Source organism: Oryctolagus cuniculus, chromosome 12, assembly GCF_964237555.1.
Source record: "Oryctolagus cuniculus chromosome 12, mOryCun1.1, whole genome shotgun sequence".
Taxonomy (NCBI): domain Eukaryota; kingdom Metazoa; phylum Chordata; class Mammalia; order Lagomorpha; family Leporidae; genus Oryctolagus; species Oryctolagus cuniculus.
The window spans coordinates 66,687,184-66,705,658 of record NC_091443.1 but is presented as its reverse complement, the minus strand read 5'-3'; the positions used below and the strand labels follow the sequence as shown (position 1 = coordinate 66,705,658).

General features: G+C 44.6%; 2 protein-coding genes across 2 annotated transcripts; one reads left to right on the top strand and one right to left on the bottom strand.

Annotated features, from left to right (window-relative positions):
• Positions 1–835: 835 nt before the first annotated feature.
• Positions 836–14,994, top strand: MFAP1 (microfibril associated protein 1). The gene is given in 9 exon segments (NM_001171317.1): positions 836–914; positions 6,363–6,582; positions 8,288–8,417; positions 8,682–8,869; positions 9,360–9,468; positions 9,556–9,716; positions 12,226–12,385; positions 14,623–14,712; positions 14,812–14,994. Coding segments are annotated over 9 exon segments (1,320 nt in total).
• A 2,056-nt stretch (positions 14,995–17,050) lies between these two features.
• HYPK (huntingtin interacting protein K) lies at positions 17,051–18,239 on the bottom strand. The gene is made up of 4 exons (NM_001171256.1): positions 18,078–18,239; positions 17,673–17,728; positions 17,301–17,352; positions 17,051–17,146 (listed from the first exon to the last, which is right to left on the bottom strand). The coding sequence occupies exons 1-4, from the start codon at positions 18,237–18,239 to the stop codon at positions 17,051–17,053; spliced, it is 366 nt and encodes a 121-aa protein (NP_001164727.1).
• Positions 18,240–18,475: the final 236 nt, after the last annotated feature.

The following is an 18,475-nucleotide window of genomic DNA, read 5'->3' as shown; positions in this document are numbered from 1 at the left end:
TATGATTCTAACAGTGTTCAAGACTTCCTAAATAAAAAATCTAGCTTCTTGAAGAAAAGAGCTTTTTAGCCATGTTCCATACTCCTTTCAGAACCCTAAGTATGGTAAACATAAATACTCAATCATAACTAGGACTTAAATACAAACACAGCAGATAGGGACCCAGGAACTGTGGTGTGAGATCGGTATCCTACTTGCTAAACCAAACGCCCATCTGGAATTAGGTATTTGAATTAGACGGTTACCAGAAACAAAGAATTTAAGAGCCTTAAAGTTGAATTGCAGGATCTGATATCGTTTGCCAGGTCCCTTAGGAATTGTGTGTTTGTCTCTCTCTCTGGCCTAAATCACCTAAATACCCTGCCACGGTCCACCCAAGCCTCATCAACTCGTTAATCAGCTCTACAAGATTAGCAAACTCTAGTTCTTCCAAGTTTTCACAAATTTAGACAGTCCTTCACTAGCTCCATCACTATCCCGTCGTCCTTGGCTTCAAACAAGGATAAGGTGAAACTTTTTAATCTCAAACCCGCTATACAGCTAACACCTCTCAATTTCCCGACAGACGAGGTTTCCAAATCCCGCGAGATTAAGTATGCGCGGTCTCTACGAACATGCGCAATAACAGACGCGACCTGTAGGCGCTCAGAAGTCCTCCAGTATCCCACAATCCTCTCTTCATGCTTTTCCGGGTTATATAGCTCGGCCGCAACTAGTTTCAGTCGCGTAGCAGCTTCCGGTGGACCTAGGCTGGAAGGAGGTTTTCTTCTCGCCTTGTTGGTGTTTACTGTTTAGGAGCACTCTGATTTAGGGAATCACCGCCGCAGTCGTCAACATGTCGGTACCGAGCGCACTCATGAAGCAGCCGCCCATTCAGTCTACGGCCGGGGCCGTCCCGGTTCGCAACGAGAAAGGTACTGTTTTCACCCGTCTTCCAGTCGGATCTTACCTCTGCCTGCCGTGCGTCCTGCAAACCTCCCTTGGGCTTCCCATCCCAGCCCCACCGACCCTTAAGTCGGTTGCCAGTTTCTTCCACCTTCCCACCGTAAAATCTCACCCAGTGCGATAGCGGGGCTTGGGGAGGGAGGTGCGGGAGGATCGACAGGCATCTAATATTTCTGAGACATTTCTGCTCTTACGTGCAGTAAACTCTCTGCTTTTGGGCTCCACAAATTCCTTAGGATGAGAATTATGAAAGGCTCATATGTGGTGAATCTGTTAGCGGAGCGTTGTCTTAGCGATCTGTTTATGGTGTTTTTATAACACATCAGTTATTGTAGTAAACGCATAATCTCCTTGATGTGGAACCGTCATCCTCAACTTTGTATCCATTTCAACCATTAGAGTGAATATGTTTAATAAATTGAACACAATGCTGTGTAAGACAGTGCCCCTAACCTTAAGGAATGCATACTCAAGGAGATTTATTTGAAAGGAAGAGAGAGGCGCCGGCGCTGTGGTGCAGCGGGTTGACACCCTAGCCTGTAGTGCCAGCGTCCCATGTGAGCGCCGGTTCGAGACCCGGCAGCTCCACTTCCAATCCAGCTCTCTGCTGAGGATGGCCCAAGTGGGAGACCTGGAGGAAGCTCCTGGCTCCTGGCTTCGGAGCGACGCAGCTCTGGCCGTTGCGGCCAATTGGGGAGTGAACCATTGGATGGCAGACATCTTTCTTTCTCTGCCTCTGCCTCTGCCTCTCTTCTCTCTGTGTAACTCTTTCGAATAAATAAATAAACCTTTAAGGGGGAGGGGGCGGCACCCCGGCTCACTAGGCTAATCCTCAGCCTGCGGCGCCGGCACTCCAGGTTCTAGTCCCGGTTGCTCCTCTTCCAGTCCAGCTCTCTGCTGTGGCACGGGAAGGCAGTGGAGGATGGCCCAAGTGCTTGGGCCCTGCATCTACATGAGAGACCAGGAGGAAGCTCCTGGTTCCAGATTGGCGCAGTGCACCGGCCGTAGCAGCCATTTGGGCGTGAACCAACAGAAGGAAGACCTTTCTCTCTGTCTCTCTCACTGTCTAATTTTGTCTGTCAAAAAAAAAAAAAAAAAAGAGAGAGAGAGACTCCCAAAATTGCTGCGATGGCTCCTGAAGCCAAGAGCCTGGAACTCCATCCAGGAGGTCTCCCATATGGGTGGCAGGGTCCCAAGTACTTGGGCCATCTTCCACTGCTTTCCCAGGTGTATTAGCAGGGAATTGGATTAGAAGTGGAGCAGTCCAGCCCTCTATATGACGTGAGATGCCACTGGCACAAGCAGCAGCTTAACCCACTGCACCACCATGCCGTGTGTTCATGTGTTTTATTAGCTCTCCGTTTTCTTTTCTGTGAATCACCTCTTTCTGTCAGTCATTTTCTGTTTGCTGGAGGGTTTTTGGTTTTGTATGTGTGTGCGTGTTTTATTTACTTCAAAGGCAGACCGAGAGAGAGAGAGAGAGAGAGAGAGAGAGAGAGATTGATTGATTGATTGATTGATTCACTCCTCAGATTCCTGAAACAGCCAGGGCTGGGCCAGGCTGAAGTTAGGAGCCAGGAGCTCCATCAGAGTCTCCCATGCAATTGACAGGAATCCAAGTACTTGAGCCATCACCGGCTGCCTCCCAGGTTGTGCATTACCAGGAAACTGGATCAAAAGTGGAGTTGGGACTTGACCCCAGGCACTTCATTATGGGATGTCGGTGTCCCAAGTGACAACTTAACTGCCTACATCACAGCACCCACCCATTTGCTCTTTTTTTTTTTAAGGATTTATTTATTTATTTGAAAGGCAGAGAGGCAGACAAAGAGGTCTCCCATCTGCTAGTTCACTCCCCAAATGGCTGCAACAGCCAGAGCTGGGCCGATATGAAGCCAAGAGCCAGGAGCTTCCTCCAGGTCTTCTATGTGAGTGCAGGGGCCCAACAGCTTGGGCCATCTTCTACTGCTTTCCTGGGGCATAGCAGAAAGCTGGATCAGAAGTGGAGCAGCCGAGACTCAAACTTGCACCCATATGGGATTCCAGCACACAGGCAGTGGCTTTACTTGCTATACTATAGCACTTGACCCTATTTGCTCTTTTTTTAGATATAACATTCCAGCTCTATAATATTCTTTTCTCTATTTTTTTGGCTTGTCTTTTAACTTTTAATTATCAAGTTCTCAGTTACAAAGACATTTTTAATTTAAGTATTGTCCAGTTTATCAACTTTTATGGTTTGTACTTTTTAAATATATTGTTCAAGAAATTGTTCCCTAGGGGTAGGTGATGTGGCATGGCAGTTGAATCGCTGTTTGGGACATTGATGTTCCAGTTTGAGTGCACAGTTCAAGTCTCTGCTAATTCGCTTCCAGTCCAGCTTGCTGCTAATGTGCCTGAGAGGCAGCAGCAAATGGATCAAGTACTTGGGCCCCAGCCACCCATGTGGGAGACCAAGTGGAGTTCCTGGCTCCTAGCTTTAGCCTGCCCCAGCCCCGGCTGTTGTGGCCATTTAGGGATTAAACCAATGTATGGAGGATCTCTTTCATCTCTCCCTCTGTCACTTTGCCTTTCAAATCAATTTTTAAACATTTTTTATTTTATTTATTTAAAAGGCAGAGTTGCAGGTGGTCGAGAGTGGGGAAGGTAGAGAGATCTTCCATCTGCTGGTTCACTCACCAAATGACCACAGTGGCCAGGATTGGGCCAGACCAAAGCCAGCAGCCAGGAGCTTCATCTGGGTCTCCCACTTGGTTGCAGTGGCCCAAACACTTGGGCCATCTTCTACTGCCTTCCCAGGCACATTAGTAGGGAGCTGGATTGGAAGTGGAGCAGCCAGGACTCGAACTGGTGCCCATATGGGATGCCAGCATCAGAGGTGCAAGATTTTTAAAATTTATTTGATAAGCAGAGTTATAGAAGGAGACAAAGATTTATTTAAAGATTTATTTTATTTGAAAGGCAGAGTTACAGAGAGGCAGAAGCAGAGAGAGAGAAGTCTTCCATTCCTTGGTTCACTCCTCAGATGGCAGCAGTGGCCAAAGCTGTGCCAGTCTGAAGCCAGGAGCCAGGGGCTTCTTCCAGGTCTCCCACGTAGGTGCAGGGGTCCAATCTTATGTTTTTCCAGGCCATAGCAGAGAGCTTGATTAGAAGTGGAACAGCCAGGATTCGAACTGGTGCTCATATGGGATGCCGGCCCTACAGGTAGTGGCTTTACCTGCTAAGCCATGGCACCGGCTCCTTTTTTTCTTTGTGTGTGTGAAATGTCTTATATCGTTTCTTGGCCTTTTGGCTAATATCAAGTGTGGAGAAAGGTCTTTATCTGTTGGTTCACTTCCCAAATGGCTGCAACGACCAGAGCTGGGCCAATCTGGAGCCAGGAGCTTCTTCCAGTTTGCCCATGTGGAAGCAGTGACCCAAGGACTTGAGCCATCTTCTGCTTTCCCAGGCCACAGCAGAGAGTTGGATCAGAAGTGGAGCAGCCGGTATTAGAACCCGCACCCATATGGGATGCCAGTGCTGCAGGCAGATGCTTAAACTACTATGCCACAGTACCAGCCCCAGGAATGTAAATTTTAAGATATGTTTTTCATATCCAGATCTTTAATCCACTTGGGATGTTTCGCTTGTATGATAGAAGTCTATTTTTTCTTTACTATTTTTAATATTTGTTGTATGGATGACCAGTTGTCACACCATTTTTTACTATTATCCACCCTTTTTTATGCTTTTTATTTGGGATACAGATATATAAGAGGGGGACAGGGAGGGAGGGAGAACAAGCACACATCAAAGAGGGAGTGCTCCCATATGTTTGTTCACTGTCCAAATGCTGGAAACTCAATCCGGGTCTGCCTCACAGGGGCAGAAACTCAGCCACTTGAACCATCACTGTTGCATTAGCAGGAAGCTGAAGTCATAAATGGGCTCTCGGAGAAGAAAGACAAGTGTCTTAACTGACATCTCTTAACCACTAGGCCAAATGTCTACCCCTCTCCACTGATTGTTTTTTTTAATATGATTAAATGTTTAAAAATGTTTATTGTTCATTTGAAAGGCACAGAGATAGCAAGAGACAGAAATTTTCCATGTGCTGGTTCACTCCCCAAAATGCCTGCAACCATTGGGGCTATCAGGGCCAAAACCAGGAATCTGAAACTCAGGTTAGGTCTCTCTCATGGAGACAGGGGCTCAGCTCTCTGAGTCATCACTGCAGCCTCCCAGGATGCACATTAGCAGAAAGCCGGTATCAGTAGCAGAGCCAGGACTCAAAGCCACTGCAGTACGGGATATGAGCACCCCACCCCTCTACTGATTTTTACTGTCACTTCAGTAATATGTTCAGGTTCTTCTATACATTTCTCTGCTCTCTATACTGTTAGTCTCTCTCTACTCTTGGAGTCAGACATTGTTTTAATTACTGTAACTTTAAGTCTTGCTGTCTGATACAAACCCTATCCCACTCTATCTATATTCAGAATTGTCTTGGCTATCTACCTCTTCCAATAAAATTGTAGAGTTTTCCTCCTAAAGAAAGAAATTAAATTGGTTACTTTTCTTTCATATTATTCACTGAAATTGTTGGTATTTGTACAAGAGATTGCCTACTCTTGTAGGATTGATAGCACATAAGTTAAAGGAAAAGAAAATACAAAGAGATAAGATTTGGGTGTTGAGTTATGTGGTACTGTGTTATAAAGACTGCCTTGAGCTAGCGCCGCGGCTCACTTGGCTAATCCTCTGGCTGGGGCATCGGGTTCTGTCCCGGTTGCTCCTCTTCCAGTCCAGCTCTCTGCTGTGGCCCAGGAAGGCAGTGGAGGATGGCCCAAGTGCTTGGGCCCTGCACCCGCATGGGAGACCAGGAAGAAGCTCCTGGCTCCTGGCTTCAGATCAGCGCAGCGGCCATTTGGGGAGTGAACCAACAGAAGGAAGACCTTTCTCTCTCACTAACTCTGCTGTCAAAAAAAAAAAAAAAAAAAAAGACTGCCTTGGACATTCCAGAGAGAACTAAAAGAATGTCTGAACAGCTTTTAGTTTTACATTCCCTCTTAAATCACCCTTATTGTGTGCTGGGCTCTGTTACAAATAATTCATTTAATGGTCTAGTTCAAGTGGAATAGCTTGAACGTGTGGAATAGCTTTGAAATAGTGATGGATGCTGTCTGCCTTTTAAGGGGTGTGTTTTTCTAATGTTTTACCACCTCCTTTCCTGCTCTTTACTGTACCCAGGATTGGTCTCATTTCTGTTAGTGTTAGTATTCACAAGAATTCCTTCCTGTATCTTGGCCTGAATAGGTGGATAGGTGGCAACCTGCTTTTTCTGCTTAAACTGTTGTCCACTGAAAATACCGTGTTTTGTGTGCCAAGACCAAGAGTTCAAAGACATGGGGAAACATTATTAATTCTCTATCTCACAGGTGAGATTTCGATGGAGAAAGTGAAGGTAAAACGTTATGTGTCCGGGAAGAGGCCTGACTACGCCCCTATGGAGTCCTCTGATGAAGAGGATGAAGAATTTCAGTTCATTAAGAAAGCCAAAGAACAAGAAGCAGAGCCTGAGGAACAGGAAGAGGATTCATCAAGTGATCCCCGGCTGCGGCGTTTACAGAACCGTATTAGTGAAGATGTGGAAGAGAGGTAATGACTAGGGCTGTGTCTCCCTGAACCAGGTTAATTAACAACAGCGACAGTAGTAATAGCCAGGACTTGAATAGTACTTACTGTCGTTTACACTGTTCCAAGTAGATAATATTTACTAATTCTTGTAATCCACATGGTAACATTATGAGATAGATATTACTTGTCCCATTTTGTAAATGACACAAATGTGCTAGAAAAGTAATATGACCAAAATTGCACAAGTGGCAGCTTTAGAAAACAGCAGGTTAGGGGCCAGTGTTGTGATATAATGGGTTAAGCCATTGTCTGCAGCACTGGCATCCCATATGGGTGCAGGTTTAAGTCCTGGTTGCTCCACTTCAGATCCAGCTCCCTGCTAATATACCTGGGAAAGCAGTGGAAGATGGTACAGGTGCTTGGGCCTCTGTGCCCAAATGGAAAGCCTAGAAGAAGCTTCTGGTTCCTGGCTTTGGCCTGGCCCAGCCCTGACCATTGCAGCCATTTGGGGAGTGAACCAGCATATGGAAGATTTCCTTCTCTTCTTTCTCTCTCTTTGTAATTCCTTCAAATAAATAAATAAATAATAAATCTTTTTTTTTTTTTTTAATGTAGGCTACTTCTGGCCCAGAGGTGCTAATTGTTAAGAAAATATGACACAGAGATGATGTGTTGGTTTAATGAAGGTAGTCTCTTTTTTTTTTTTTTTTTTTTAAAGACAGAGTTACAGAGAGAGATAGACACACACACACACACTGAGAGGTCTTCCAATCACTGGTTCATTCCCCAAATGACGGCAACAGCCAGAGCTGAGCTGATCCAAAGCCAGGAGCTTCTTCCAGGTCTCCCATGTGGGTGTAGGGGCCCAAGAACTTGGGCCATCTTACACTGCTTTCCCAGGTGCATTAGCAGGGAGCTGAATCAGAAATGGAGCAGCTGGAACTCAAACCAGCGCCCATATGGGATTGGGATGCCAGTACTGCTTATTTTTTTTTTTTTAACTATTTATTTGAAAAGCTGAGTTGCAGAGAGAGGAAGAGACAGAGACAGAGATATCAATCTTCCATCTGTTGATTCACTCCTCAAATGGTCTAGCCATGGCTAGACCAAGCCAAAGCCTAGAGCTTTTACTGGGTCTCCCACATGGGTGGCAGGGGTCCAAGTATTTGGGCCATCTTTCTCTGCTTTCTCAGGCCATTAGCAGAGAGCTGCCTTCCCCAGGCACATTAACAGAAAGCTGGGTTACAAATGGAATAGCTGCTACTCAATCCAGCACTCTGATGTGGGGTCTCAGTGTTGTGAGGGGCAGCTTAACCCAGTGTACCATAATGCCTGCCCCTTCCCATTAGTTTCATGCTGTATTTGCTTTTTATCACAGTGACCACCAAAAATCCAGTTTCATAGATATGATGTCATTGAAAGGAATGTGTTATGATCTAATATTGTAATTATGAACTACCCTGAGCTATTAAAAATATCCCTTTGCACCCCCATAAGTTGGCTGTGTTACTCAGGATGCCTCAGCATATGTTTAACGGTTTACACTCTACTTGACTGTTTGCTCTGACATTCTGGTGTAGGTTTTTTGACCTGCATCTCAGTTTCCCAATCACTAGCCTTCAGTGTTAAAGTGAACATGTCAGAGTACTCTCTGACGAAGGAAGTGTGGTTGATACTCCTTCATTTTTGTAACACTGGTTTTACCCTTGGAAATACCATTTTTCAGATTGGCTCGACATCGGAAAATAGTGGAACCTGAAGTAGTAGGAGAAAGTGACTCAGAAGTAGAAGGAGATGCTTGGCGCATGGAAAGAGAAGACAGCAGTGAAGAAGAGGAGGAGGAAATAGATGATGAGGTATGTTTAGGAAAATGGGAAGTTTTTCTGGGTGCATGAAAAAATTGAAGCCAGTGCTCATTTCCTAAGCTCCTGTTGGCACAATATTGCTCTTTTTTGCAAAATTCTGATAATGTTCCCTGGTGGGTGGGGATAGGATTGAAAATAATAGAATGATGCTAAGGTGCATTGGTTCATATCAGAATTTGTTGAGCTTGATGAGGGAAAAATAAGAAATCCTTTTAAGAGCATTTGACCGGCTAGCTTAGATGTATGATTTTACAGGAAATAGAGCGGCGCCGTGGCATGATGCGTCAGCGAGCACAGGAGCGGAAAAACGAAGAGATGGAAGTCATGGAGGTGGAAGATGAGGGACGTTCCGGGGAGGAGTCTGAATCAGAGTCTGAGTATGAAGAGTACACAGATAGCGAAGACGAGATGGAGCCTCGCCTTAAGCCAGTCTTCATTCGAAAGTAAGTATTTCACAAACCTGGTCCAAATCCACTAGTTACACCAGGATTAAAGCCTCTTTTCTATCCAATGATCTTCTGAAATCTAAGCACTAAGTGGAAGCATTTTGCCCAGTGTTATAACCCTTGCTAAAGAATATCTTGGCATTAGCAGAGAGCCTGTTTGTTTTCACATCTCTCTTTCCCGTTAAAGAGCACATATCTGCTCAAGGTTATCAATTTTAAGCAGAAAATTAAGCAGGAAGAGTAAACTCATATTCCTTTTTTAATGACTAGAAATCCTATCAGTTACAGTCCAGCAGATTCTTTGCTATCCAGGCAGTCCTCAAAGATGAATGAACTTTGTCTAAAGACCTGAGATATCTGCCACTTTTGGTTCTTCACAAGTAACAGAGTCAAAGATTGTTTGGTGTTGTGTAATGGGCCTAGATCTAAGGGAACAAAGAGCTCTACTCTAAGGACTTGGGCAACTAATAGGACCTCTGTAATGCAGGAAGGACCGAGTGACAGTTCAAGAACGGGAGGCTGAAGCATTGAAGCAGAAGGAGCTGGAGCAGGAAGCAAAGCGCATGGCTGAGGAGAGGCGCAAATACACACTCAAGGTACTGGGGTATGGTTGCAAGCATCGAGAGAGAGCAAATAATGTAATTAGGTTTGTCTGAGTAGTCGTAACTATTCTGTCTGTCCAGATTGTAGAGGAGGAGACCAAGAAAGAGCTGGAGGAGAACAAGCGGTCCCTGGCTGCACTGGATGCCCTGAACACAGATGACGAAAATGATGAGGAAGAATATGAGGCATGGAAAGTCCGGGAGCTAAAAAGAATCAAGAGGGACAGAGAAGATCGAGAAGCGTGAGTGATAGGATGGGCCTAAAGTTAATGCCACTAATGGGACAGGTTTCTGATAGCATCCACCATGAGTTTCATTCTAGTTTTCTTGAGGGATCTTATGGCTGAAGTCAGTCTCCCATAAGTAGAATATGAGTTTCCTTTATTAGAGTGAAATCAGAGAGGAGAAACATACTTTGTTCACCATCATAGAGTGCCAGCCAATGCTCTTGCCTTTTTTTTTTTTTTTTTTTCTCTCAATTTGAAAGGCAAAGAGTTGGAGACAGAGAGAAACAGAGGGCTTCCATCCACTGTTTGACTCCCCAAATGGCCACAGTGGCAGGAGCCAGGAACCAGGAGCTTCTTCCAGGTCTCCTGCACAAGTGCAGAGGCATAAGGACTTGGGCCATCTTCTGCTTTTCCAAGCCATAGCACGTAGAGCTGGATCGGAAGTGGAGCAGCCAGGACTCCAACTGGTGCCCATATGGAATGCCAGCACTGCAAGCGGTGGCTTTACCCGCTACACCACAGTGCCGGCCCCTAATGCTCCCTTTTGTTTCCTGTTAAGACACACACAGTCAATGTTGTTATCTCTGGTTGTGTAGCAACCCAACCCAAAATTTAAGAAGCTTGAAACACAGTTTATTATTTCTCAGTTTTGGAAGTTAGCTGACCAGTTCCTTTACTGGGAGTAACTGGGCCAAAAAGTCTAAAAGGGTTTCACTCCCAAGTCTTGTAGATGATGTTGGCAGTAAGCTGGAATACCTCATTTCTTGAGTAGCTACCTTTCCTAGCAATCTCAGAGCAGCATTACAAGAGGGCAGGGGTGGATGTTAGCAAGGCCTCCTGAGGCTTAAGTTCCAGAACTCATAAATACTTCTGCCAAATCTGGACTTGACATCTGGTCACAGCAAGTCACAGGCCATCCTAGTTCAAGGGAGTAGATAAATAGACTCCACCTGTAGATTGGAGGAACAGCAAAGTTACACAGAAAAGGGGCATGCATACTGTGAGTGGGAGGATTTACAGCACTTAAATATCTACCTCACTCACTCTTTTTTTTTTTTTTTTTTTTTTGACAGGCAGAGTTAGAGAGAGACAGAGAGTTATAGACAGTGAGAGAGAGACAGAGAGAAAGGTCTTCCTTCCGTTGGTTCACTCCCCTAATGGCTGCCACGGCAGGCGCTGCGCTGATCCAAAGCCAGGAACCAGGTGCTTCCTCCCGGTCTTCCATGCAGGTGCAGGGACCCAAGCACTTGGGCCATCCTCCATTGCCCTCCCGGACCGCAGTAGAGAGCTGGACTTGAAGAGGAGCAACCGGGACTAGAACCCGGGGTGCCAGCACCGTAGGCAGAGGATTAGCCAAGTGAGCCACGGCACTGGCCGCTCACTCACTCTCTTAAAGCAAAATTATTTCTGAGCTGTGTCACCCATTCCAGGAATGTGAGAGGATAATTTCAGATTATAAAAGGAGACCATCAGTAGATAAATGTCCTCAGCCTGTAGTTTCTAATGTCCCTATACTGAGCTTTAAGGAGTCCATGCACTGTTTAAGACTGTTTGGCAAATTAAGTGTATGTGTGCTTTTTTCTAGAGAAGGGGGATCTGTGACCCTTCTCTCCCCCAAAAAGGTTAAAAACAGGCATTGCAATCAAATTCATGATAGTAGTAACCCTTAGTTTACATGTAAGCACATACATGATGATGATGAGCTTACACAAAAGAAAGTCTTTTACTTTAAATACACGGTGACTTTTTTTCAGACTAATAAAGCTTTTTAGGGAGGAGGAATTGGTATGCCAAAAAAAAAATTTTTTTTTGAGTTATAAATGCTTCCTTTATTACATAAAGCCAGTAACTGCTACTTCTACGTTTGACTGTTTGTGCACCTCTATGTTGGTATGCAAAATTAAGCAGTAACAGCATACCTGAACCTCACAAAAGCTAGAATCAACTTCTGGACATTTGCAGTACCCACTGTGGCAAACATAATGAATATAACTCACCTTTTTATTTCTCAAACTTTTTTTTTTTTTTTTTTTTTTTTTTGACAGGCAGAGTGGACAGTGAGAGAGAGAGACAGAGAGAAAGGTCTTCCTTTGCCGTTGGTTCACCCTCCAATGGCTGCCGCGGCCGGCGCGCTGCAGCTGGCACAACGCGCTGATCCAATGGCAGGAGCCAGGTGCTTCTCCTGGTCTCCCATGGGGTGCAGGGCCCAAGTACTTGGGCCATCCTCCACTGCACTCCCTGGCCACAGCAGAGAGCTGGCCTGGAAGAGGGGCAACCGGGACAGAATCCAGTGCCCCAACCGGGACTTGAACCCGGTGTGCCGGCACCGCAAGGCAGAGGATTAGCCTAGTGAGCTGCGACGCCGGCCAATATTTCTCAAACTCTTAATCTTGATTCCTAACAGGCAATCCCTAGAGCTAAACTAAGTGAATAATGCTTGAAAGGAGATAGGATGCAGTTTTCACATGACTGGAACTCTTTGAAGCTAGAACAATACTAATAAATAATTTTGTTCTCTGAACAGACTTGAGAAGGAGAAAGCAGAAATTGAACGCATGCGGAACCTGACTGAGGAAGAGAGACGAGCTGAGCTTCGGGCAAATGGCAAAGTCATTACCAACAAAGCTGTGAAGGGCAAATACAAATTTTTGCAGAAGTATTATCACCGGGGTGCCTTCTTCATGGTAAGACATGAAAAGGGAGTCAGAAAAATGGGCAGTAGGAATAACTCAGAAGTTTAGAATTCTTTCTTCTCCAAGAATAAGCTGTTCTGTAATGTTATTTCCACTTGCAACCTTTCTCATTTACGTTTTGCCTCTGAAGAATATAAACCCAGAGAAAAGTGTTAGCAACTGAAGTAGCAGCAACTCTTCTCTATTTTGGCCCTAGTTCTCAGAAAGAGGAAATGATATTAATAGAAAAATTCAGGCAATGAAATAGATAGTAATCCAAAATAACAGTCTGTTAGCCTTGTATAAAGTGATGCACACCTCTTAGAAAATATTGAATTAACACCACCATTAATTCTTTTAAGAGGAAAAGCAGGAAAGGTAATGGAAAAATCGATTTGCATTTATTACTTGATAGCATATGGTTTGTTAATTTCCCGATGTTAAGAAAGTTGGTATCAAAAATTAAACTAGCTTTTTCAAGTGCTATTTATCAAAGCCTAAATATCTCATCCTGCCCTTCACTGCAGATACTGGTAAAATCTGAAAACTTCATTGGAGATGTCTACTCTCCAAAATCAGCCTTAGTCTTACTGATCAGCAGGAAATGCTTATTATGTGATTTTCCAGCACAAATGGTTTTCCATAGTTAGTAGAGATTAGAATTACTTCTACTCTTTGAAAGTCATAAAGTGTCTTTCTTTATTTCATCATTTCAATAGCTTTTATAACCATGCTTCTTAGAGAACCAGTGTATTACTGACTAAAATACATAGGTAAAGTTTATATGAAGTCAGTCTTTTGGTACACGTACTCAAATATTAACTCTGGACCAGGAGAGTAAAATTGAAATGGCTTCTAGGATTAAATGAAGGACTTTCAAGTCCACAGTAGAAAAGATCTCACAAAAACTGTTAATAGTCCTGTCTTTAAAACTGGTCCTTCCTAAACCAAGATGATGCTGTTTTTATTACCTCTAGCATGTATGTGTGTAATCTCTGCCACAGCATTGTAATCTGACACATTGGTTCAAAACTATTCGCTATGTTTCATTAAGTATCCTTTTATGCACTACCAAAGAATATAAAATCCTCCCCTCAAAAGGCTCACAATCTAAAAGTAGGTCTAAGTCTACTGAAGGTACTCTGGCAGTTTCTAAAGAGGGAGATGTTGTATTTGGTTGATTGAAAACAATGACATGTATAAAGGTAACACTTCAGATGATTGACTTGACTTTTCAGTGTTAAGACATTCCAGCAGGAGGGGAGGCAGAAAAGTATCAGCTATAAAAGGAAGTGGCAAAAAGAACTAAACAGATTAAGGCTTATATTTGGCCTTACCTACTACAGAACCATTGATGTTTTTGAGCAAGGCAGATACATAATTAGAATTGTATTCTAGGCCGGCACCGTGACTCATTAGGCTAATCCTCCGCCTTGTGGCGCTGGCACACCGGGTTCTAGTCCCGGTCGGGGCACTGGATTCTGTCCCGGTTGCCCCTCTTCCACACCAGCTCTCTGCTGTGGCCAGGGAGTGCAGTGGAGGATGGCCCAGGTGCTTGGGCCCTGCACCCTATGGGAGACCAGGAGAAGTACCTGGCTCCTGCCATTGGATCAGCGCGGTTCGCCGGCCACAGCGGCCATTAGAGGGTGAACCACCGGTAAAGGAAGACCTTTCTTTCTGTCTCTCTCTCTCACTGTCCACTCTGCCTGTCAAAAAAAAAAAAAAAAAAAAAAAAGAATTGTATTCTAGAAACATTAATGGTAGGGAAAAAAACTACGTGATAAGAGTTTATGAGATGTGGCAACTGATTGAATATACACAAGATTACTCCAGTTTTGAAACTATGTTAACTAAGAGAATGTTGGGCCTACTTACAAAGAAGTTAAATCAACGGTGGGCATTGTGGCATGGTAAGTTAACCCATGCCTGGGGCTCTTACATCCCTTATCAGATTCCAGTCCCAGCCAGCTATTCTGTGCTTCCTATCCAGCTAAATCCACCTATGCAGTTAGATATGAGTTAAGACCCAATGGAATATCTGTTAAAATAATATAAAAGGCAGTAGAAAATTCAGAGTTGAGAGGCTTGTTCATAGTTGAAGGCATGTGCGTAAATGAGCACACAGATTATAGTAACTCGTGTAAGCCCTTGAAGAATGACTCAATAATCTCTGTAACCTTTGTTATATTAACTCTGGCTTGAATAAAAGGGAATAGAACTAAAATAACTGATTATATTCATTTCTGCAGGACGAGGATGAAGAAGTATACAAGAGAGATTTCAGTGCACCTACCCTGGAGGATCATTTCAACAAAACCATTCTTCCTAAAGTCATGCAGGTATGGGGAACCTTAGTAACATAAGAGAAAGATCATATATTGAGGACAGAGGTGTAGTATGTTTGGTGTTACGTGTAACTCATCATTCATCCTTCTCAGGTCAAGAACTTTGGACGCTCTGGCCGTACCAAATACACCCACCTTGTGGATCAAGATACCACCTCCTTTGATTCAGCATGGGGTCAAGAAAGTGCCCAGAACACCAAGTTCTTCAAACAGAAGGCAGCTGGGGTACGGGATGTATTTGAGCGACCGTCTGCCAAGAAACGGAAAACTACTTAGGGTTCAACTACATAATTCTTCCACCTATGGGACACAACAAGTCTTAGCATCTGGTCTTCAGTTTGCTTTTCCCATTATTTATATGGCCCGCATATCCAGGCTATTGGACCTTCTACCATACTTGTGATAACAGGTAGTCCTGTCTTTGAAGGTGCTTTTTGAGGTCTGGACTCATGCTGAGAATCCCACAGAAAAGCACTATGTGGGTACTGGAGCCTTCCCATTTGAAACTATTTCTGAGAAATCTCGGGTTTCATCACTGCTGTGGTTTCCCATATTTACTTGGGACTGTTGTTCTGAGATTCTTTTTCCAGACCCTTAGCTTGGGTCAGAAACATGAGCATGTGAGTGGAGTGGACAATGCCTTTCTTCTACCTTAGTGTTGGGAGTAACATAGCAGGAAATCTAAGCTCATTGAAATGTTTTCCATTTTTAATTGGAGTCAGTTTTTTCTAAGTGAATGTAATTCTTGATCCATTGATGTGTGTCAAATAAAAAGTCACACACCGATTTTTATCATGATGCAAACACAGAATACACAGGCTTATATTAACTACCTAATAAGTAAAAGCAGGGAATTCAACAGAGGATGTTTCATATTTTAACCATCCCCTTTGTTCTCAGAAACTGATACTTTCAATGGAACACGTTTATTCCATGTATAAAAATACAAATGTTTTGGTTATCCTGTCTGTCTTTATTGTAGATGTACATAGAACAAAAGTTGACCCATGAAATGGGACATCAGTCTTACTGAATCAGAGTCACCACAAATGTGTTCTCCATAGCCAACTCATGTATCAGTGAAGGCACCTAGGCTCTCTGAGCAGCACATTAGTGTTAAATTCACATTTAATATTGTATAACCATCATGCACAAGGAATTCCAGGGGTCATGGGTTAATCAGTGAGAAGACTGGTTTGTCAGAGCGAAGTCTTTTCACATCCTTTAAATGCCCCACTAGAAGAATCACTCTTAAAACTTTAATGTCCTAGGATGAAAATACAAGTGTAATTAAAGTAATAAAGATGCACAAGGCACTGTTTTATGAGATACAATTTAAGAATTATCCTAGAGCCAAAATAAGGCCTTGAAACTCATTTTGGAAAGTGCTTAGAGTTGGCATTTGAGTGTCTACTCTGAAGCAGGTACAAAGTTAAGCTTGTGTATTCACCAGCTCATTAGTTCTACAGCCTATTATAGTTGAGGAAACAAGCACATCAAATGGGACTTGACCAATGCTAATCAACTTAAATTTATTTCAAAGAGAGAGATGTAGATAGGTCTTCCATCCACTGGTTCACTCCCCAAATGGCCACAACAGTTGGAGCTGAGCTGATCTGCAGCCAGGAGCTTTTTCTGGGTCTCCCACATGGTGCAGGGGCCACTGCTTTCCCAGGCACATAAGCAGAGCTGGATAGGAAGAAAAGCAGCGGGAAACGAACCAGTGCATATGGGATGTCAGTGCTGCAGGCAGGGGCTTTAACCTGCTGCACCACAGAGCCAGCCCCACTCATCAACTTTAAAATTACTGTCCTCTCTATGGTAGTACATGGAATGTAGAATGTGTTACAGTTCAGAATTCAAATCTCCCATAGATCAATTCTGTGTCAGGCCTTTCTGCCCCTCTTCTTTCCATGGTTCTGCCTGGGATACCTAAATTCTAACTTAAACTGGCCTGTGAACTGAGTTGGTAACCTGTATCTACACAATGGCTACAAGGCTGGTGCTGGCCTTTCAGCTATTAATAATAAGCTGTCCTGGAGACACATGCCATGGAGTACAGTAATCGCTGTGTGCTTGCTAGTCAGATAAATGGGACTGGCCAGCCACCTACTATGTGCATCTGAACACAAGGAACTCTTCTACGCCAATTCTTGGGTTGTGGGGAAGGAGGAGCGTCATTAAATTCATTTATATTTCAACATATATATGTTTGCCACAACAAAATGTGATGTACAATGCACTTGATCCAAGATGATAAAAACAGCAATAAAGACCAAAACATTTTTATTGCAATAAATTAAGCCAGTAAGTATGGGTAAGAAAGCACTGATCAGTTGGTTAGGGCAATAAGAGCCTCGACCACATTGCCCATGTGTTCCCGCAAGCTCCGTTCTGCTGCTGCTCGAGAGATCTCCATCTCGGTCATCTGCCGGAAAAGGATAGATCATGTTACCCACGTCTCCTCCCTGGCATTAATGTGCCACCAGACATGCTGACCGATTTCTACTAGTTGCAGGAAACAGCCCAAATTAGGCAGAACCACCTTCCCTGCCCTAAACTAGTTAGGCATTACTACTCACTATCAGCTCCAAATCTTCCTTCTTGATTGTGACTTTAGCCAGTTCCTTCTCCCTGCAAATATTTAAGTGTGTTAGTCTCTACTTCCACCATAAACTCGTAGGGAGAATTATCAGCTGGAATCCGCAGATAAATGGATCTTGAAAAACAGGGTGACAATATAAAATGACTCCCACCATTCCTGCCATTCCTTCCCTCTAAGAGGCTTCTGGCAGGCAGGTGTTGGCCAGGACACCTTTCTTCCATTAACAAAAAATCTCTAGGTCTGCAGGAATTGGTGGTAGACTTGAAGCACGGTACAAAGACATAGCAATGGTCTTTAATGTCTGAGGACGGAACTGGTAATGCTGCCCGGCTGTGCACTCAACACTTACCGCTCTTGTTTAGCCTTCTGCTCCCGGGACCGTCTGTCTCCAATGACTGACATGGCCTATGGGAAAGAGGTCTTGTTACTACTTCGCTACCCACACTCCCCAGTGACCTTTTTAAAAACCCAGTAACAAGCGACACAGGATGTATGCTTGATGGCCAGCGCAATTGGGATCCAAGCACCACGTTTTATTCAATTGTGTTACTTCTCCACCTAAGATTAGTATCCGTCAAGCTCCCCTTGGCAAGAGGCGGGCTCCGGTGACCTCCGCTTCCCCTGGCACTATCCTCTACCCTACTGGCTCCTCCCGCCATCGGGATCGGGACGCCCGTCTGCGCGGGCTTCCAGCTACCGGCTCAGAAGCCCCTCTGCTCTCAGCCCGCCCAGACGCACTCGCGGCCAACCTCACCGTCTCCAAATTGGAACTCTGGATCTCCTTCTCTTCCGCATAGTCGGTGACCCGCTCCAGGTCCGCCGCTCCACTGTCATGCTTGCGTGGCTTCTCAGGAGGCCTCTCCGGGCCGCTGGTCTCAGTCTCTAATTCCAGCTCCACGTCCCCCTCGGTCGCCATATCTACTCCACCGCGCCGCCGACCAGCCACGCCTCACGGCTTCCGGTACCTAACCAGCGACTTCCGCCCAGGGGAGGCGGGGCTGGCGCTGGGCCACACCTTCTTTATGCTGCCGTTCTAGAAGCTTCAGCGGGGAAGGCGTTTCCCTTCTCAGACTTCCTTTCAGACGTGTAGCAGTGTTTTTAGCAAGGCTTCACCCCAGATGTAACGCATCACCGCTCCAAACCAGCCCAACC

Excerpts from the sequence above, each read along its gene's own strand:
- HYPK (NM_001171256.1), bottom strand. The coding sequence starts at position 18,239 with ATGGCGACCGAGGGGGACGTGGAGCTGGAATTAGAGACTGAGACCAGC. Across the intron at positions 17,353-17,672 it reads CAGAAGGCTAAACAAGAGCG|GGAGAAGGAACTGGCTAAAG; the intron begins GTAAGTGTTGAG and ends AAATATTTGCAG. Across the intron at positions 17,147-17,300 it reads AGGAAGATTTGGAGCTGATA|ATGACCGAGATGGAGATCTC; the intron begins GTGAGTAGTAAT and ends CTTTTCCGGCAG.